Raw genomic sequence first — 21,913 nt, 5'->3', positions numbered from 1 at the left:
TAGTGCGGGCTACCTGAATAAAATCAGATATACAACACAAAGAGAGAAACACAGCTGCACATCCACCATTTGTAATTTGATCTACTTGCTTCTCAGCATAATTTCAAAAACTAACAGGTTGTTAGTATACATTTTGATCAAAAAGTACAAGCCCACTCACCATGTCAAGGCCACCTCGTTAGAGTGGGTCCCTAACCTGACACTGGCGTAGCCCCCGGCGGCGACCACTACCTCCGAGACCCCATGCCCAACGGGAGGAGCGACCCAGTGGCCAGGCAGCCCCACTACTGCCCGACCAAGCCCCTGGCTCTGCGCCACTCCACCCCACATACAAAGCATCACAGAAACAATGGCCGCCACAGAGAACCACACCAGTATGAAAGCTACCATGTGCTCACTGCCAGAGGGCTAGGAGAATGGTAGAAGGAAACCCTTATGCTGTTTCCTGCTAATTAAAAACGCCTGGGCTGGTGGATGTGCGGCTGTGTTTCTCTTTTTGTGTTGCACATTTGTAGTCTCTCCCTTCTTCCACAACCAGTACTCCACTCCACCCATTTGGCCCAGGCGTTTTTAATTAGCAGGAAACTGCATAAGGGTTTCCTCCTACGATTCTCCCAGCCCTTTGGCAGTGAGCACATGGTAGGTTTTATACTGGTGTGGTTCTCTGTGGCGGCCATTGTTTCTGTGATGCTTTGTCTGTGGGGTGGAGTGACCCAGAGCAAGGGGCTTGGTTGGGCAGTAGTGGGGCTGCCTGGCCACTGGGTCGCTCCCCCCGTTGGGCATAGGGTCTCGGAGGCAGTGGTCGCCGCCAGGGGCTACGCTATGTCAGGTTAGGGACCCACTCTAACGAGGTGGCCTTGATTTGGTGAGTGGGCTTGTACTTTTTGATCAAAATGTATACTAACAACCTGTTAGTTTTTGAAATTATGCTGAGAAGCAAGTAGATCAAATTACAAATGGTGGATGTGCAGCTGTGTTTCTCTTTTTGTGTTAAAAATGAGATATAATTTACCCCAATCTGTGCTGCTGCATTAGGGCCCATTGCTAACATGCTAAAATACAGAGCTTCCCTGCCTCCGTCCCTCCTTCTCCCATATCGGCCTGCATATGAGAGCAGAGGGGACAGAGGCAGGGAAGCATTGTATCCCGTCTCCCGCCCCCATTGCGCAAAGGACAGCATTAGCATATTAGCAATGGACCCTAATACTTCTTGTATCTCCTGGATGGTGGCTCCGATCGGAATAAGTTATCATTTTAATCCAGTTCACCTGCACTATAATCCTGGGTAGTAGTATATGTTTTGGACATATAGATGGAGATTCATCAAAACCTGTGCAGAGGAAAAGTTGCCCATAGCAACCAATCAGAATGCTTCTTTAATTTTTAACAAGGCCTCTGAAAAATAAAAAGAAGCAATCTGGTTGCAATGGGCAACTGGTCAACTTTTCCATTACATAGGTTTTGATAAATCTCCCCCTATATGTCAATAACATGTCTACCCATCTAGTGTTTTAAGTATCAACTTCCACTGTTGGATCTTAACTTTGTACGTGTAGAGTTATGATCTCATAGCTGCAGGAAAGCAGTGCAAACCACTAAGCCACCACACCGCCTATATGACCATGTAGCTCTCTGTTCTCACATTTTCTATTCTTTTTTTCAATTAAGATTTGCTTTACCTAATGATAGTCATGGATTAATACAGCTAAACATATCCTGATTCAGACAAGGCATCATTACACTTGTGTAGTCATGAATCTCTGGTCATTAAAACGTACCTGTCATTTCACCGAAAAAAAATGAATAATATGCTAATAAAGGGTTACTCACTAGGTCATGCTGATTCTTTACATGTCTTTTTTATATGCCTAGATTTTCTGTAGTTGGCTAACAAATCCCTCTGTTCTGTTGCTCACTCATTCTGACATCCACTGATTAGGGAGGGGCGTGACCGAGGCAAGCACTGAGCCCCCCCTCACTCACCATGCATTCACTTCCTCTCTGAGTCTGCTGTGTGATATCTTTTAATAGAGTCACTGCAGGCTGCTCTGTACCCCCCCCCCCCCACCTCTCTGTGCTGATAGGACAGGAGTGAGCACAGATAATTGCTATTCCCACCCTTACTTACATGACATTGTCCCATCCTGTGCTTCAGCTGGGACAAAGATAATGCTGCAGCCGGGCAGGATTATGTTCTGGATGCAATGGGGACCCCTAGTGGTCTTTTTAATAAGCCATGATTTCTACAAGAAGGATATACATTTTTTTGGTTATAGAAAAGTAAATGTTTTGCCAAGATGTACTACAACATATAAAAAGCCAATTTAAGCCTTGAAACGTCTCTCTATATACTCAGTACATTCAAGGAACCTGCTTCTTTTTAAAGGGGTACTTACTCCGCCCCTAGACATCTTATCCCCTATCGAAAGGATAGGGAATAAGATGTCAGATCGCGGGGGTCCTGCCGCTGGGGACCCCCAGGATCTCGGTTGCAGGACCCACCTGTTGTGGCTTCCGGAAACGCTGGAGGTTTCGGCTCCCGACCACGGTGTCGGGAGATTGTGATGTCACGACTCTGCCCCTGTGTGATGTCACGCCCCGCCCCTCATTGCAAGTCTATGGGAGGGGGGCGTGACAGCCGTCACGCCAGACATCATGAGCTCCCGTCACTGTGATCGTGAGGCATTAGGATGAGAGCCTCCTGCACTGCCGGAAGCCGCAACAGGTGGGTGCTGCAGCCGAGGTCCCGGGGGTCCCCAGCAGCGGGACCCCCACGATCTGACATCTTATCCCCTATCCTTTTGATAGGGGATAAGATGTCTAGGGACGGAGTACCCCTTTAAGATGGGACTAGTGATGATCCTCTGTCCAGCAACGTGGCTCAAGCATAGCCAAGTTCTCGGTCCTAGCAGGGTGTAAAACATCAGGGAGCCAGTCGCTGGGGACGTGTTTAGAACATGTGCTCAGTGACATTTTATTTTATGGCTCGGCCGCTTCTCAGGTGAGATGTTTTATTGCTCTGCTGTTCCATGTTTAATGCATTAGAGTCTGAGCTCGGTACAGTGACGGGATCACTTTATGGTATTGCCTGGTAGGTCTAATATGAAGCTTCTACCATAGCAGGGTGGCTGCGGCTTAGTGGTCTCCCCCTAAACATGTCTTCTTCTCTCCCGCAGTTCTCTGCTGACAAATGGATTTCCCTCTGCCGGACTTCCCTTATGAGCCTGCCTTTCTGAGAGAGTTCCTACGCAATTCTTCCCTAAATGGGAGTTTCTTCAATGGGACTGGAGACAGGTTCCTGCCACTGGGCATCCAGGTCACCATAGTGGTGGTATACCTGATTGTCTGTGTGGTGGGCCTTGTGGGCAACTGTGCGGTGATGTACGTCATTGTTAGGTAAGACCTTCAGTGCTAGTCATTGAATGACATGTATCATCGATCCATAGCATTCCAGTTTATGCCATTAATTGTTCCAGTAAGTGTTCTTATCATGGTCCTTATCAAGTGTCCTCATTATAGTCCTTCAGCTGTGAAATTGAAGCTTCACAATGAAATGAAATAAAAGTGGATGAAGTTCATAATGGTATTACTGTGTTATTGGGAATGTGTCCGAGGAGCTCAGGATTCGTATGCATCTATATGCGCTGTGCTGCTGACTTGTATTGTGTCAAAAATATTGTAGTCTTGACCTGAATGTTTTGGCCATTATGATCATACGAAGAGACCAAGGAGCCAAGGAGATCATCTGAGTGTGACCAACTGGCTTGAAGGCCTTTTGCAGCTTCATGAAAAATGACTTGAGGGACAGGTAAATGGTATTATCCATTGTTTCCCTCCAGCAGTTGCAGAACTACAACTCCCAGTATGCTCGGACAGCCTTCGGCTGTCCGGGCATACTGGGAGTTGTAGTTTTCCTACTGCTGGAGGCACCCTGGTTGGGAAACACTGGTATAAGCAATGAAGAAAACTCATACCCGCTTCCTGTCCTCCAACGCAGTCCGTTTTTGTTGCCCATAGCAACTAATCCCAGCTCAGCTTTCATTTCTCAAACTGTCCTGTTAACGTGAAAGCTGAGCTCCGGTTAGTTGCCATGGGCAACAAAGACAGTTTTTGGGGAGCATGTTCACACGCCGCGGGTCTGTTCTCAGATCAGGTTCAGAAAATATACAGTGTTTCCGCGCCAAGACAAATCAGTGTCACTGAAATCAGGTTGCGTTCACTTCACACGCTGTGGATCTGCTGCAGATTTTCTGCAACTGACCTGCAGCTGATTTGAAATACATTAAAGAATACCTGTCACCAAATAAACTGTTCTAAACTAACTCAGGTTATGTTCCCTAACTACTGCTAACACCCCTCCCACCCTTAAAAAAAAAAAATTCAGAGCTTTAAAAAGCTGTGTATCTTACCATTCTTCTTGCTCACATTTCCCAGCAGGCTGGGGAACCACTTCTGCCCTCACGTGGTTGCAGTGCTGTGATGAATAGAAGACATCAGGCTCCTTGCATGTATTTGTCTGTGTTGCTATCAGTTAGGCTCTCCTGTAGGTTTCAGTCTGTGCAGCTTTCTGTGAGAATCTGTGGGGCTTTCACTCCGTGCAGCTGTCAATCAAGCTCAGTGCAGCCAGAAGCACTTCCTGAGTTTGGACTCCTGCCAGGCCGGGAGGAGACCAAACTCACTGTATTAATTGTGGCAGGGAACAGAACAGAGCCACCTGGTGGCCGTTTTTTCTATTACATTGTAAAGGGTACCTCTCATCAAATAAACTTTTGATATATTTTAGATTAATGAATGTTGAATAACTTTCCAATAGCATGTTAATGAAAAATATGCTTATTTCTATTGTATTTTTCCCGATCAGTCTTGTCAGCAAGCATTTCTGACTCATGCTGGAGTCCTAAACACTCAGAGCTGCCAGCCTGCTTTGTTCACAGCCAAACAGGCTGTGAACAAAGCAGGCTGGCAGCTCTGAGTGTTCTCCTTTGTGAACAAAGCAGACTGGCAGCTCGTAGTGTTTAGGACTCCAGCATGAGTCTGAAATGCTTGCTGCCAGGACTGGTAGGGAGACCCCTAGTGGTCATTTCTTCAAAGTGGAAAATTAAATAGAAAGATGCATATTTTTTAATAACATGCAATTGTAAAGTTATTCTGCATACATTAATCTATAATATATCAAAAGTTTTTTTGATGAGAGGAACCCTTTAAACATATTTATGTTGATAATTTTAAAAGCAAGTGAATGGGAAAGTGTCTTCTAATTACACAAGGAACACTATATTAAATGTTTATTTGGTGACAGGCACAATTTAAATTAAATGTATCATTCCCTGGCCAGCATATAGTGTCAAACGTTTGTGCAAAGTGGGAATTGGTAAAATATAAAATTTAAATTGTGCAATTTTTGCCATTCTGCGCTAGTGCAGGGAATGATAAATTCCCCTCTATTAATTTATTTTGGTGAAGAAACACTGAACTTTTTCCACAACAGATCTGCAGGATGTGTACATGCCTGAAGACCCTTTTGGTGATCTCCCCCAATGGGAACAGGGCGTTATGTTCAGTCACTGGCCTCTGTGGTCTTTGGCACTTTCTCTTGTATGTGACCACTAGCCCATAGCGACCAATTACATTTTGGTTTTTCAATAGCAGAAGGCAAAATACAAGCTGCATCATGATTTGTTGATATGAGCAAAAAGGGCATATTGTATTTTAAAATCTCCTCTGTAGTTCGGTGGCATCACTAGTGCACTTCAATGGGGCAGTCAAGGGCGGCTGCAGCTTGCCACTTATCATGAAGCTGGAAAACACTTAAACCACCAACACCATGTATATGTATGTAAGGATTTCTGGACAAAGCCATATGCACTGACCCAATACAGCAATCCCCATGGGCCTGTTTATCACTCCATATTTTGAAAGGTAAAATCCACAGCATTTTCTGCACCAAATTTGTTATAAAAATCCTACAGAGTTTTATGCAGATTTCATCTAGATTCTTTCTACAAGTAACCTGTCTAGTTTGCATTTACCCTTAATGGGTCGTTCACATTGCTGCTGTGCTCCGCTAAAGGGAGTTCCTTAGGTCATCCTTCAGAAGGATGGGAGTTGAGCGAAGAAAGAAATACTGCATCTCCTATTTTATCTCTGCTCAACTCCTGTAAAATACCGGACACCTGACAAACTGCATTTAAATCAATGGGATCCTTTGGGACCTGCTGGTGTCATTTGTGCTCATACAAGTTCAGGGTCTGTTCGGCGCAAAAAAAAGAGCCGGTTGGTCCCTAAATGGGTCGGAGCACAACAGCCATGTGAATTTAGCCTAAGCAAAAAGGCGGCACCAAGTATTTTTGGGTGCTTGTTTGCAAAGTCACGAAAGGTTGTCACTCAAAAAAATGTTGTAGTGCCTTAAGGGCCCATTTACACTACAGTTTTTCCGAGCAGAATTCCCTTTCGGAATTACACTTTATAATATACGGTGCAGCAGCATCTCATTATTTTCAAAGGGATTCTGCTGCACCATTCACACTCCGGAATTTCCGCAGTGGACATACCATGGTGGAAATTGTGGACCCCAGATTCGGCCGAAAGAATAAACATGTTCATCCTTTCGGCAGAATCCTTTCTGAAATGCATTGGTGTCTATTGTGAAAGTGAATCTCCGAGCAGTCCTAGCGTGGGCTTGTCTTGCCTGCATCGGCTGTAGATGGAATCTCCGCCCGGAATACCTCTGGGTGAAGCTTCCACGTAAGTCTCATGGTAGAATTCCAGTCCCTGGCTCGACATTGTATTTTCCACTCCTCTTCCAAATGGAGATGTAGCAGAGCTGACTTTGTCATTTAATTGTGTATCTTATATTATCTTTTAGTTGTTTCCTACAGTCCTATGGTAATTGTCAGGTAACACATATCCACACGTGCGGCAACAATTGGCTAACTCGGCTCTGCTACACTTCCCTACCTGCATTGTTAGTACTTGAACTGATATAAGTCCTTGTTCACATTGTCTTCACTGTCGGTGGTTTCTTTGCACGACTGTCCATCCAAATGTAATATAACAAAGGGTAACTCTGTCCTCGCTGTTCTTTTTCCCCAAATACAGTCAGTTTGGGGCTGTTTGGTAACATCTGATAACAAGCAATTCACTTATCGCTCTTCACAGTCATCCAATGATCAGCCGGTAATATATATGTATATAAATCTTGGTGTTGCTGCAATGTTGCCAATATAATTTGTCTGACTGCTTCGCTACCATGGCAACAGCAACCATGAATAACTGCATCAAATCAGAGCTGAATGTAAAACTCCCATTATAATGTAGATTGTATACTCCAGGCATCACACAGTGGGGAGGATACATAGAAGATAAGGGCCCCTATAGGCCACCATCATTGCTTGTGTCTACTGATGCCAGAAGTATAAAGGTGTCCTTGGCTTCCAGTCAATGTTCATGCCCCATATGCCACCTCTCACACTTTAGCAATGCACACCTATGTTCCCTTGAGGCACACCCTTTTTTGGTTAACTGGAGACAGAACAGAGACAACATGAGGCTCGTGGATTGTCAAACAATCTGCCTCAAACAGGAGATAGAAATCTGGAGGTACTGCTTGGGACTTCTGAACTCCTGACGTCTACTAGAAATGGTTCAACCAGGGTATGCATGGATTATGAAGGTAACCAAGTGATTGGAGATAGAAAGCGCTAACGAATTGCTGGAAAGAGTAGAAAGGTACAGAGAGCAAGCTAGATTGAGAACAGGCCAGTAAGTATTTAAGATAGGTGGTGAAAGAAGAGGGAAGTAATCATCGAATACGCAAAGTGGCCTATGCTACACATAGCAATACTCTTAGAACTCTTAGCCAATAACAGGAAGACCTTGAAAGGACATACAGTAAAATAATATCAAAAGACATGATGTACCTGATGTGAGGCTTGCAAACATAAGGAAGATGATTATTGTTGTGCTCTGAACCACCACAAAGGAGTATCACATGACGAGCGGGTTACCTAGACTGACAAGGGCAAGTTCACCTCAAACGGAAAACACAAGTGACAAGACATGAACATACACAACAAAAGGCTAAGAAGCTAGACCCACACATAAGAGTTAATCACAAAGACAAAGTACATCTAACCACAATACCATACTAGTAACGTAAGATAAAGGTAAAGATGAAGACAACGTGAGGTTCGTGGATTAACAATTCAATCTGCCTCAGACAAAAGCGTAAAACATACAAAGGAAACAAACGGTGACAACATGAGGCTCGTGGATTGTCAAACAATCTGCCTCTAATGGGCGAAATGTAACGTTCAGGAACTTAACAGATCTCTACTTGAGTCCCGTGGATTGATAAGCAAACTGTCTTCACCAGGAATGTAAGAAACATACAAGGACGAACAAAAATGACATGAGGCTCGAAGACTATCGGACAGCCTGTCTCTAATGTGAGCATATATGAAGTACAAAAAAAGGAACAAAAAGTGGCGACTTGAAGCTTACCTAGAATGGCGAGGTCAAACAGACTGTAGTGAGGTCAAACAGGCTTTAGTGAGGTCAAACAGGCTGTAGTGAGGTCAAACAGGCTGTAGTGAGGTCAAACAGGCTGTAGCGAGGTGTGTAACGACCAGGAGGGAACCTGTAAATACAAGAGGCTTCGTGGATTTATGAGGGCAATCGGTCTCTAACAACCAAACGAAAGGAAACCAAACATGGTTGTAAAACAATACCAGCTTGGGTAAACATCGCCTAAACCTCCTTATGCTCTGTAACCAGGGCTCAAGTCCTACAAGAACGCATGGGAACTGAGTTCCTGCACTTGTTTCACAGCAGGAACACCGTTTCCATTAGCAGGACAAGCCCGTGAGTGGAAATCTTGGATGAGCTCTGGCCCTTAGGACGTGCACGCGCTGGAGCTCACTTTCTTAAGGGCCAGTACCTAATTAGTTTAAGTGCTTGCCCTGTCCTCTGGTCCATAAGTGTCTGTTACTCCCTGCTCCCTGGGCAAGTCCTGTTCCGGAGTTTGTGTACGTGTTCCTAGTTCCGGCCTTTCCTGTACCTGTGTTCCTGCCTTGTCCTTCTGCCCTGCCAGCTATGTCCTGCCTGCCACGTTCCTGCCTGTCTCTGTCTGTGCCATGTCACCCCCCAGCTACCTGTGTGGATGAGTCGTGCCAGGGGTAGGGACCTGGGTGCCACCTGCTGCAGCAAGACCATCCCGCTTTGCGGCGGGCTCTGGTGAAGACCAGTGGCACCTTAGACTCTGCTCCCTGGCACCGCTCAAGTCTCTATCCACAGACCCAGTGAATCCACTACCTGCTGTTCACCTGCCGGGATTCCTAACAACAAGAAGAGAAAACTTGACAAAAGCTGTGGGGATTCGTATGCACGTAATACTGTAGGAAACTGTTAACATTAAGCCAAGAATATCAATTGAGGTAACGTAAGAACCGTAAAGCAGCTCTAGAACATCAATGCACAGTATGTGAGCTACGATAACATAAGCCCTGAGTAAAATAATATTCAGCAAGTCAGCTAAACTAACCTCTAATATACAGCTTAAGAGTAACAGTAATGTAACGCAAATACCAGCTATGGTAACATTAATGCCCAGTATATCAGATAAAGTAGTGTCAGCCCCCGAATAACAATGCAGTAAAACAGTTGAATTAACCACTAAAACACAGTATATAAAATAGTAACGTAAGGCATGAAAACATGGAATGCTGTAAGCATGTACACAGTGACTCGACCAGCAGAATAGTGAGTACAGCTCTGGAGTATAATACAGTATAAAACTCAGGATCAGTACAGGATAAGTAATGTAATGTATTTACACAGTGACCTCACCAGCAGAATAGTGAGTACAGCTCTGGGTTATAAACAGGATATAACTCAAGATCAGTACAGGATAAGTAATGTAATATATGTACACAGTGACCCCACCAGCAGAATAATGACTGCAGCTCCAGAGTATAGTACATGATATAACTCAGAATCAGTACAGGATAAGTAATGTAATGTATGTACATAGTGACCTCACCAGCAGAATAGTGAGTGCAGCTTTGTAGTATAATACAGGATGTAACGCAGGATCAGGACAGAATAAGTAATGTAATGTATGTACACAATTACGTAATACATAAATTTAGGTGCACTACTGTGATAGATATAGACAGTGACATATGGCTAACCCTTAAACTGATGTTAAAATTGAGACATTAGCCAGTATATCCTTATATGAAGGACATACCTAAGCCCGCACACCAACGCGAAGGTTTCTCAAGTGGCATGGGGGAAACCTTGGCGTTGGTGTGCAGGCTCAGGTATATCCTTCATATAAGGATATACTGGCTAATGTCTCAATTTTAACATCAGTTTGAGGGTTAGCCATATGTCACTGTCTATATCTACCACAGTAATGCACCTAAATTTATCTATTACTCTTTATGTTACACATCCACACCGTCTATCTGGTGTAGGATGTCATTGTGGCACTTGTAGTCTGTTGCAGGCATCCTCCATTGAATGCATTTTATGCTGGGGATTGCCCTTAGCAACAGACCACAAGTGCAGGATCTGCTCCCCCAGCATAAATGCGCAACTGCATTTGGGGTTGAGCACCTCCTGCTTTTTGAGATCACGTTTTTTCTTTTTGTTATGCATACAATGACCTCACCAGCAGAATAGTGAGTATAGCTCTAAAGTATAATACAGGATATAACTCATGATCATCACAGAATAATAATGTAATGTATGTACACAGTGACTCCACCAGCAGAATAGTGAGTACAGCTCTGGATTATAATACAGGATATAACTCAGGATCAGTACAGGATAAGTAATGTAATGTATGTACAGAGTGACTCCACCAGCAGAATAGTGAGTACAGCTCTGGATTATAATACAGGATATCACTCAGGATCAGTACAAGATAAGTAATGTAATGTATATACACAGTGACCTCACCAGCAGAATAGTGAGTACAGCTCTGGAGTATAATACAGGATATAACTCAGGAACAGTACAGGATTAGTAATGTAATGTATGTACACAGTGACTCCACCAGCAGAATAGTGAGTACAGGTCTGGTGTATAATACAGGATATCACTCAGGATCAGTACAAGATAAGTAATGTAATGTATATACACAGTGACCTCACCAGCCGAACAGAGAGCACAGCTCCTGGGTACAACACAGGAGAACTCAGGATCAATAGAGTAGGTAATGTAAAATATATACAGTGATACTACCAGCAGAATAGTGTGGGTACAGCTCTGGATTATAAAGAAAAATAGTTCTAGGGCATAATATGAAAAAATAACTCAAAGTCAGTACACAACAAGCAAAACATAACCCTAGTGGTATGAAACTGGCATAAGGAAGTGTTTGTTTATGACAGGCTAAACCCCAATGTAGTATGACACCCTGGCACTACCTGCAAGCGGAAGTACAGTGCAACTTGTAAACATTACTGGCCAGATCAGCGCCTAACAGCTGCTGCCGTCACATGAGAGTGGGATTAACAATAGACAGAGCCCAGAGAATCCCACCCGGACTCTGTGTGCATCCTACCTCAGCCATGGCAGCTCACGTTACCCCTCATGAATGGAAGCACGTTACCCCTCATAACCTGGAAGCGGGATGGCGGCAAGTGCCGCAATACATGTGTGTGGAACACGGCTCCGTGCTACAGAGTGTGGCTTTGCAAAATACTTACCAGCCCTGTTCTGCAGCCGCATGCTGGCTGCTGACACACAAGCCCCCACTAGCCAACTGCTCCTCTGGCAAAGGAAAGAAAAATGGATTGTGCCCTTACCTACCGCACAGGCCAACGCTCCTAGACCGAGCACTGAACACGTGACGACGCTGGAAAGCAAGAAGTGCGCCAACCTGCTGGACATCATCCAGACTCCTTCCACTTAATTAAGTTAACCAACACTTATGGAACCTACAACCTTGGCACACAATGGAGCCTCCAGTACAGGTGTGAACCCTGCCTTATCTATCAGATAGTATGCAGTACAAAAATATTTGGTGAGTGGTATACAATGTGGAATGATCAGTATACAGTGCACAATTAGCTGCTCAGTTGTATACAGTGCAGTTGCCATATGGTGTACATGTTGCATAGCGATGTGGTATGCAGGGTTCTTGCCGGCCCATCTGGTCATTGTTGGCTCTCAATGGTTGCTCAGTTTTGGAAACAGATAAATAAAATAAGCAGCAACAACCCAGCGCAGTGATCAGTATCATAGCTCTCCTTATGTGTTTACATAGTCGCCCAGCAGAGGTGCACAGCTCCACACCACAATTCATTCTGCGCTAAAACACAACTTTACTGTAAACAAATATATCATTCATTATTCAACATTAAGGCAGCTATGAATAGTACCAGGGCTGCCAATCACCGCTGCGTTGCTTGAAGCCGAGCCATATTCCACAATGGATTGTAAACAAGCACAGGTTAGACCATAGCACATTCCAAACCTCTCTAGGCACAACATTGTTACAGCAGCAACTTGTAATAATCTTGGCTGGACACAAGGTATCTGTCCTCAGACTTTAGAGAAAGTATAGTATCAAGAATGATGTCACCTCCATGCAGAGGTGACATCAGAGAACCTGGGCCTTGGAGCATGTAAAGACTTATGACTTCCTTTTACCCCATATGAGGTGTCCATTGTTTTGAATGACATGTGGCAGCTAGTGACCCTATTACAGATTTCTCTGCTTTTAAGTGTTTGCTATTTTAAGGAAATTGTTCTTTAATAGTGCCCAAAGTCCTGCATGAACTGAAAGAGACAGACCAGCAATCATATTAGCCCTGAAACCCACATCATAGCAGTGGCTGACATCACCCATTGAGTGACTTCACAGTAGTGTCTGTACTGACAACACCAATTTAATGACATCATAGCAGTAACCCAATAACCCAATGAGTGACATCACAGCAGTGGCGGATCCAGGGACAATTCTCACACACTGCTCCATTCTTGCATCCACTGCTCCTACGTCACATCATTGCGCCGGCGCCCAGAGATCATGTTCCCGCGGCTCACACTCTGCAAGTATGGAGCAGCGTGTGAGAAGGGTGACAGCTAGAGAGAGCTGCTCGGGAGCTGTATGGTATAGGATAATTATTAAAACTAGAATTAAAACTCAGGGGGGAGGATGTTTGTCTGTTAATTCCCATAAGGACGGTGGTGCTGGTGGGGGTGGGGGTGGTCAAAGTATTGATTTTAAATCTGCACTACAGCTACCCAGTCTAAGAAGGGGGACTGCAGACCCCGGAACATGCATATGAGTGGGTTTATTCCTAAGTCTATATGAATATCTGGGGCTGTATTGCTTAGTTTTTAAAGTCACCGGTCACATACATTTTAAGTGGTAATCTAATAAAAGTTATATTTAAAAAAAAAAAAAAAGAGGGGGGGGGGGGGGGGGTTCTCATAAGGGATTTTGTGCCCTGGGCTTAGGCCCTGGGTTTTTGTGATTATATTGCACTGACATCACCCATTGAATGGCATCACAGTAGTGTATAACACAAATAAAGAAACATAGTGGCACAGCCACCATTTGTATTTTGATCTACTTGCTTCTCAGCATAATAAAAAAAAACTAACAGGTTGTTAGTATACATTTTGATCAAAAAGTACAAGCCCACTCGTGACATTATAGTAGTTGCTGCACTGATATCCCCCATTGAGTGACATCACAATATTGGCTGCACTGACTTCACCCATTGAGTGACATGACACTAGTGACTGCACTAACATCACTCATTGAGTGACATCATAGTAGTGGCTGCACTAACACAACCAGTGATAATTGAAAAGTGGGGCAAAAAAATTATTTAGTCACCCACCAATTGTGCAAGTTTTCCCACTTAAAAAGATGAGAGGGGTCTGTCATTTTCATCATAGGTATACCTCAACTATGAGAGACATAATGAGAAAAAAAAAATCATAAAATCACATTGTCTGATTTTTAAAAAATGTATTTGCAAATTATGGTGGAAAATAAGTATTTGGTCACCTACAAACAAGCAAGATTTTTGGCTCTCACAGACCTGTAACTTCTTTAAGAGTCTCCTCTGTCCTCCACTCGTTACCTGTATTCATGGCACCTGTTTGAACTTGTTATCAGTATAAAAGACACCTGTCCACAACCTCAAACAGTCACACTCCAAACTCCACTATGGCCAAGACCAAAGAGTGTCGAAGGACACCAGAAACAAAATTGTAGACCTGCATCAGGCTGGGAAGACTGAATCTACAATAGGCAAGCAGCTGGGTGTGAAGAAATCAACAGTGGGAGCAATTATTAGAAAATGGAAGACATACAAGACCACTGATATTCTCCCTCGATCTGGTGCTCCAAGCAAGATCTGACCCCCATAGTGCCAAAATGATCACAAGAATGGTGAGAAAAATTCCCAGAACCACTCGAGGGGACCTAGTGAATGACCTGCAGAGAGCTGGGACCAAAGTAACAAAGGCTACCATCAGTAACACACTACGCCGCAAGGGACTCAAACCATGCAGTGCCAGACATGTCCCCCTGCTTAAGCCAGTACATGTCCGGGCCCATCTAGAGAGCATTTGGATGATCCAGAAGAGGATTGGGAGAATGTCAGATGAAACCAAAGTAGAACTTTTTGGTAAGAACTCAACTCGTCGTGTTTGGAGGAGAAATAATTCTTAGTTGCATCCAAAGAATACCATACCTACTGTGAAGCATGGGGGTGGAAACATCATGCTTTGGGGCTGATCTGTGTAAAGAAAAGAATGAATGGGACCATGTATCGTGCAAATTTGAGTGAAAACCTCCTTCCATCAGCAAGGGCATGGAAGATGAAATGTGGCTGGGTCTTTCAGCATGACAATGATCCCAAACACACCACTCAGGCAACGAAGGAGTGCTTTGTAAGAAGCATTTCAAGGTCCTGGAGTGGCCTAGCCAGTCTCCAGATCTCAACCCCATAGAAAACCTTTGGAGGGATTTGAAAGTCCGTCTTGCCCAGTGACAGCCCCAAAATATCATTGCTCTAGAGAAGATCTGCATGGAGGAATGGGCCAAAATACCAGCAACAGTGTGTGAAAACCTTGTGAAGACTTACAGAAAACATTTGACCTCTGTCATTGCCAACAAAGGGTATATGACAAAGTATTGAGAAGAACTTTTGTTATTGACCAAATACTTATTTTCCACCATAATTTGCAAATTCCTTAAGAATCAGACAATGTGATTTTATGGATTTTTTTTTTCTCATTATGTCTCTCATAGTTGAGATATACCTATGATGAAAATTACAGGCCTCTCTCTTCTTTTTAAGTGGGAGAACTTGCACAATTGGTGGCTGACTAAATACTTTTGCCCCAATTTTTGCCCCACTATATGGTCAGTCCTTGTCTTTCTTCAAAATATATAGGAGCCTGAATGCAGAAATGAATCTACAGCTACATGTGACTCTTCCGGTGAGGAAATTTAAAGGGCTAATCATTAAACACATTATTAGGTTGTAAATGGTATTAAAGCCTAGATTCCCTGCCAAACATAGTTACTCCCACTTCCAGAGGGATGGAATGAGCTTCTGTAAAGAGCAGCCAAAATAAAGATTGTGAGTATAGGATGACTCAGGATCTTCACCCACTGCTAGAAATCATCACTTCATCACTAAAGATCCCAATCATATTCTCTGGATGCAAAACAGATATTACCCAGTGACCTATATGAGAAAAGTGATTTGTATACAGGATATTGAGATGGGGGATGTAAGTTCCTCCATCCACAGTGGTCTTAAGCACCATGTATGGCCCATTGGTGGGGACCTTCAGAAGAGGAATAAATTACAGCCTGACTAAAGCAACTTTGTTCCGTTTCATTTCACTCTCACGATGACTCAGGATACAGCACTGATTTAGGGCTCTTTGTTCTATGGGAGGTGGACTCCTCTGCGTTTGTCACCCCTGTTGAAAAATATACGTTTACAAGTTGAAAAAGAAGGGGTGTGGGTGGTGACAACTGCTCTCAGCATATTTGTCACCTAGAAATCCGCTATATAACTGCGAGCACGGTTATGTAGCACTGTTAACAAGGAGAGTAAAGGTAATTGTAATTGGCTTGTCTGCAGCGCCGCTGTCGGGGGGGGGGGGGGGGTCGGGGGGGCTAGTACCCCAGTTAGGGGCCTGGGCTCCCAGGGAGGCATAGGCACCCGCTGCACCCCCCTGTGGCAGCCCCAGCACTGCTTTTTAAACATCAGTCTCTTTCTCCTGTACGTACATTAAGCAAATGGCATATGTAATGTACGTACAGGAGCGTAGACATACGCTGTAGGCCGCATGATAATGCCATTTCATCACTCTGCCTTTCAGAGAAGTCCTGCAAGCATCGGAGGCTGCAGGGAGCCTGGCCTCAATGAAGGATCGACGGAAAGGTGAGTGGGAATTTTTCTAAATTCTTTTTAGAGGACCTGTATGGGAGCACTAAATATATGGGGGCATTACCTACATGGGGGGCACTATCTAACTAGGAGGGCATTATAAACATGAGGGGCACTATCTACCCAGAGGCACTATCTACCTGGGGGGCACTACCTACCTGGGGACATTACCTACATGGAGGGCACTATCTACCTTGAGGCACTCTCAACCTGGGGGGGCACTACCTACCTGGGGACATTACCCTCATGGGGGGCATTATCTGCTTGAAAGCACTATCTACCTGGTGGGCACTATCTACCTGGGGCACTGTCTACCTTGGTGGGCACTGTCTACCTGGGGGCACTATCTACCAGGGGGGGCACTCCCTGCCTAGTAACATTTTAACATAGTAACATAGTTTGTAAGGTCGAAAAAAGACAGAGTCCATCGAGTCCAATCTAAAACCCTACTGTGTTGATCTAAAGGAAGGCAAAAAAAAAACATGAGGCTGATGCCAATTGTCCCATGACAGGGGAAAAATTCCTTCCCTACCCCAATATGGCGATCAGAATAAATCCCTGGATCAACATTCTATCCATACTGATCTAGTATCTATAACCTGTAATATTATTATTCTCTAGAAAAACTTTATTGAATCAGACATCACAACATCTTGTGGCAGAGTTCCATAGTCTCACTGCTCTTACAGTAAATAATCTCTGGCTGTGATGATGGTGAAACCTTCTTTCCTCTAGACATAGAGGATGCCCCCTTGTCATGGTTACCGGCCAAGATATAAAAAGATTATTAGAAAGATCTCTGTACTGTCCATTCATATATTTGTATTTTGTGATCAGATCTCCCCTAAGACGTCTTTTCTCTAAACTAAACAACCCTAAGCTTGATAACCTATCTTGTCCTGTAATCCTCCCATACCATTAATTATCTTTGTTGCCCTTTTCTGCACCCTCTCCTGTTTGTCTGTGTCCTTTTTATATACAGGTGCCCAGAATTGGACACAATACTCCATGTGTAATCTGACTAGTGAGTTATACAGCGGCAAAACCATGTCCCTGTGACATGCCTCTATGCCCCTCTTGACACTTCCCATGACTTTGTTAGCCTTGGCAGCCGCTGCCTGGCACTGATGACGAAAGTTAAGTTTACTGTCCACCAGTACCTCCAAGTCTTTTCCAGTAGAAGTTTGACCAAGTGTCTTATTATTTAGCACATAATTGTACATTTTTTTTTTTACGATTAAAATGCATAACCTTACATTTTATGCACATGAAACTTAATTTGCCATGCCTGTGCCCAAGTCTCCAGCTTCCCCAGATCCCTCTGTAATATTATGTTATCCTCCTCTGTGGTGATCACCCTACCAAGTTTGGTGTCATCTGCAAATATAGAAAGTCTACTTTGTATTCCCTCTAGAAGGTCATTAATAAACATGTTGAAAAGAAGTTGACCCAGTACTGACCCCTGTGGTTCCCCACTTGTAACTGTCACCCAACCAGAGTAAGTTCCATTGATACTCACCCTCTGCTTCCTATCACTGAGTCAGTTGCTAACCCATTTACACATATCCTCCCCTAGTCCCAGCATCCTCATTTTATGTACTAAGCTTTTGTGTGGCACTTAGAAAAGTCCAGATATACAACACACACAGCTTCACCCCGATCCAATCTATAACTGACCTCCTCTTAGAATCTGATCAGATTAGTCTGACAGGAACGATCCCACATAAACCCATGTTGGTGCTCTGTTAGAAGGTTATTTTCATTAAAGGGGAACTCCAGTGGAAATGTTTTTTTTTAAATCAACTGGTTCCAGAAAGTTTAACAACTTTGTAAACTGCTTCTGTTAAAAAATCTTAATCCTTCCAGTACTTATCAGCTGCTGTATGCTCCACAGAAAGCTCTTTTCTTTTTTAATTTATTTTCTGCCTGACCACAGTGCTCTCTGCTGACACCTTTGTCCGTGTCAGAAATTATCCAGAGCAGGAGAGGTTTGCTATGGGGATTGCTCCTACTCTGCACAGTTCCTGACACGGACAGAGGTGTCAGAAGAGAGCACTGTGGTCAGACAGAAAAGAAATTCAAAATCCAAGAACTTCCTGTGGAGCATACAACAGCTGATAAGTACTGGAAGGGTTAATATTTTTTAATAGAAGGAATTTACAAATCTGTTTAGCATTCTGGCACTAGATGATTTAAAAAAAAAAATGTTTTCCACCTATGTAAAACTCTTTAAAATATTCCAGAATGACATCTCTCAGAAAGCACTCAAAAATCTTACCCACTACAGATGTTAAAGTTACAGGCCTATAGTTCCTAGGATCCCTTTTTGACCTTTTTTTGAATATTGGTACCACATTTGCTAAGCGCCAGTCCTGTGGAACAATCCCTGTCATTATAGAATCTTTAAATATAAGGAATAGGGGTCTGTCTAGCACAGTATTTATTTCTTGCAAAACCCTGGGATGGATGCCATCTGGGCGCAGTGATTTGTGTGTTTTTATGTTACCAAGGCAGCACCTCACCTTTTCCTTGTTCAAACAGGTGAGATTTGCCAGAGAATTTACTTTGTTCCCTCTCCTGTTATTTGGAATTGGATTTTCCTTTGTAAATACAGTAGAGAAGAAGTCATTTAGTAGATTGGCCTTTTCCTCATCCTCCTCCATCATTATCCCTATATTATTTCTTAAGATGCCAACATTTTCAGCTTTAAATTTCTTAATATTTATGTAGGTGAATAATATTTTGGGGTTCATTTCCCTTTCTATGGCAATTCTCTCTGCTGCAATTTTTGCTAGTTTTATTTCTTTTTTTATAGATTTTATTTCTCTCCTTATAATTCTTTGATGTTTCCCCACTAACTTCTTGTTTTAGTAGTTCAAATGCTTTCCCTTATCGTTTATCGCTTCCTTAAATGGGTACTCTGCCCCTAGACATCTTATCCCCTATCCAAGGATAGTGGATAAGATGTCAGATCGCCGGGTCCCGCTGCTGGGGACCCCAGGGATCGCCGCTGCGGCACCACGCTATCATTACTGCACAGAGCGAGTTCACTCCACGTGTAATGACGAGCAATACAGGGGCAGGAGCATCGTTATGTCACGGCTCCGCCCCATCGTGACATCCGCCCCCTCAATGCAAGTCTATGGGAGGGGGCGTGGTGGACGTCACGCCCCCTGCCATAGACTTGCATTAAGGGGCAGGCCGTGATGTCACGAGGGGCAGAGCCATGACGTCACGCTGCGCCATCCCCTGTATCGCCCGTCAGTACGCACAGAGCGAATCTGCTCTGTGCAGTAATGATAGCATGGTGCCGCAGCAGCGATCCCTGGGGTCCCCAGCAGCGGGACCCCGGCCATCTGACATCTTATCCCCTATCCTTTGAATAGGGGATAAGATGTCTAGGAGCGGAGTACCCCTTTAATTGTTTTGGTTAACCAGATTGGTTTTCTCCTATTTCTTGCCCTTTTATTCCTATAGGGTATGTGTCGTTCAAAATATCTATTTAGAATGTTCTTAAAAGTGTCCCATGTAGATTGGGACCTTGCCCTTAGTAATAAAAGTACACAATCTATGTCACTCAGGTCCTCTCTTAGTTGTTGAAAATTGGCCCTCCTGAAGTTAAATGTTTTTCTAGCCCCACTAGTAGACATCCTCTTATAAAATAAACAAAAACGTATTATCTTATGGTCACTGTTACCAAGATGACCCCGTACCTCTACCTCAGATACTTTGTCTGGCCTATTGGTTAGTATAAGGTCCAGAAGCCTTGGGGGGGGGGGGGGCATTACCTACTACCTACCTGTTGGCACTAACTACTGGGGCAATACCTACATGAGGGTACTATGTATCTGGTGGCACTATCTGCCTACTACCTACTAGGGGCACTACCTACTGGGGCATTGCCTACTACCTACCTACTGGGGCATAACCTAATAGGGGAAGGGAACTACCTATCCACCACCACCCTATCCCCCTACCCTTTCCCCCAACACACTTATGTGCTCATAGAGTATAATGCATTTTAGCACTTAGGTAGGACTTGTGTTCTTTCTTTAAAAAGTAACAGATGTACGGATCTATAACATAAATGTCAGTATATGTACTTACAAGCGTATTCTGATTTTTCTGTAACTTTGGTTCTTATGAATTCATATGTCGTGCTGATGAAACATGTCCGATATTATATATTGGGAGGATGGTATTCCCATCCTCGCTGGGTTTTGAGTATAGCAAGTACAGGTGTACTCCGTAATTCTATAAACTGTAGCCCTCCAGATGTTGCAAAACTACAACTTTCAGCATGCACTGACAGTCTCGGCATGCTTGGAGTTGTAGTATTGCAACATTTGGAGGGCTCCAGTTTGGAGACCACTACTTAGGGGTCTCCAAACTGTTCTTCACCAGTTGTTGCATAACTACAACTCCTAGCATGCCAAGACTATCCAGGCATGCTGGGAGTTGTAGTTCTGCAACATCTGAAGGGCCAGACATTGCAGAACTACATGCCCAGCATCCCTGACTGTCTTGGCATGCTGGGAGTTATAGTTTTGCAACAGCTGGGGGCACACTGGTGGGGAACCACTGAGTTAGGAAACAGACTCTAGCTCAGTTATTCCAACCTGTGTGCCTCCAGCTGTTTCAAAACTACAACTCCGAGAATGCACTAACTGACTGTACATGCTGGGAGTTGTAGTTTTGCAACAACTGGAGGCACACGGGTTGGAATCACTGAGCTAGAGTGTTTCCTAACTCAGTGGTTCCCCACCAGTGTGCCCACAGCTGTTGCAAAACTACAACTCCCAGCATGTACGGTCTGTCAGTGAATTCTGGGAGTTGTAGTGTTGCAACAGCTGAAGATTTGGGGTGCCCCCCCCCCATGTGAATGTACAGGGTACATTCACACGGGTGGGGGTTTACAGTGAGTTTCCTTCTACAAGTTTGAGCTGCGGCAAATTTTCCGCCGCAGGTCAAACTCACAGCATAAAACTTACTGTCAACCCCCGCCTGTGTGAATGTACCCTAAAAACACTGCACTACACTACCACATAATAAAAAGTAAAACACTGCATATTCGTATACACCCCCTTACATGTCTCCCCCCCCCCCCCCCCCAATAAAAATGAAAAACGTCTCATACGGCAGTGTTTCCTAAACGGAGCCTCCAGCTGTTGCAAAACAACAACTCCCAGTATTGCCGGACAGCCATTGACTGTCCTGGCAGGCTGGGAGTGTTGCAACAGCTGGAGGCACACTGTTTGTGAAACACTGCTGAAGGGTTTTGGTGGAGACAAACCCCATCCTTGTATCCGGGTTCGCCCCTATTGCAAATTCCTCATTTAGGCCTCAAATGCGCATGGCACTCTCTCTGTTTGGACCCCTGTCGTTTAGGGCAACAGTTTAGGGCCACGTATGGGGTATTTCCATACTCAGGAGAAATTGCGTTACAAATTTTGGGGGGGCTTTTTCTCCTT

The 21,913-nt window shown here is 44.1% G+C and overlaps 1 protein-coding gene across 1 annotated transcript in view; it reads left to right on the top strand.

Moving 5' to 3' along the window:
* OPRL1 (opioid related nociceptin receptor 1) overlaps positions 1–21,913 on the top strand; it is a 143,825-nt gene that overhangs the window by 10,807 nt on the left and 111,105 nt on the right. Inside the window, exon 2 of the mRNA XM_056547538.1 lies at positions 3,177–3,396. Coding sequence (XP_056403513.1) covers positions 3,191–3,396 — 206 coding nt within the window. The 5' untranslated portion in view covers positions 3,177–3,190. The remainder of the gene's footprint in view (positions 1–3,176; positions 3,397–21,913) is intronic.

The sequence above is a fragment of the Hyla sarda genome, chromosome 12 (assembly GCF_029499605.1).
Source record: "Hyla sarda isolate aHylSar1 chromosome 12, aHylSar1.hap1, whole genome shotgun sequence".
Classification (NCBI taxonomy): domain Eukaryota; kingdom Metazoa; phylum Chordata; class Amphibia; order Anura; family Hylidae; genus Hyla; species Hyla sarda.
Note: the sequence above shows the minus strand (reverse complement) of the source record. Positions and strands in the feature narration are given on the sequence as shown.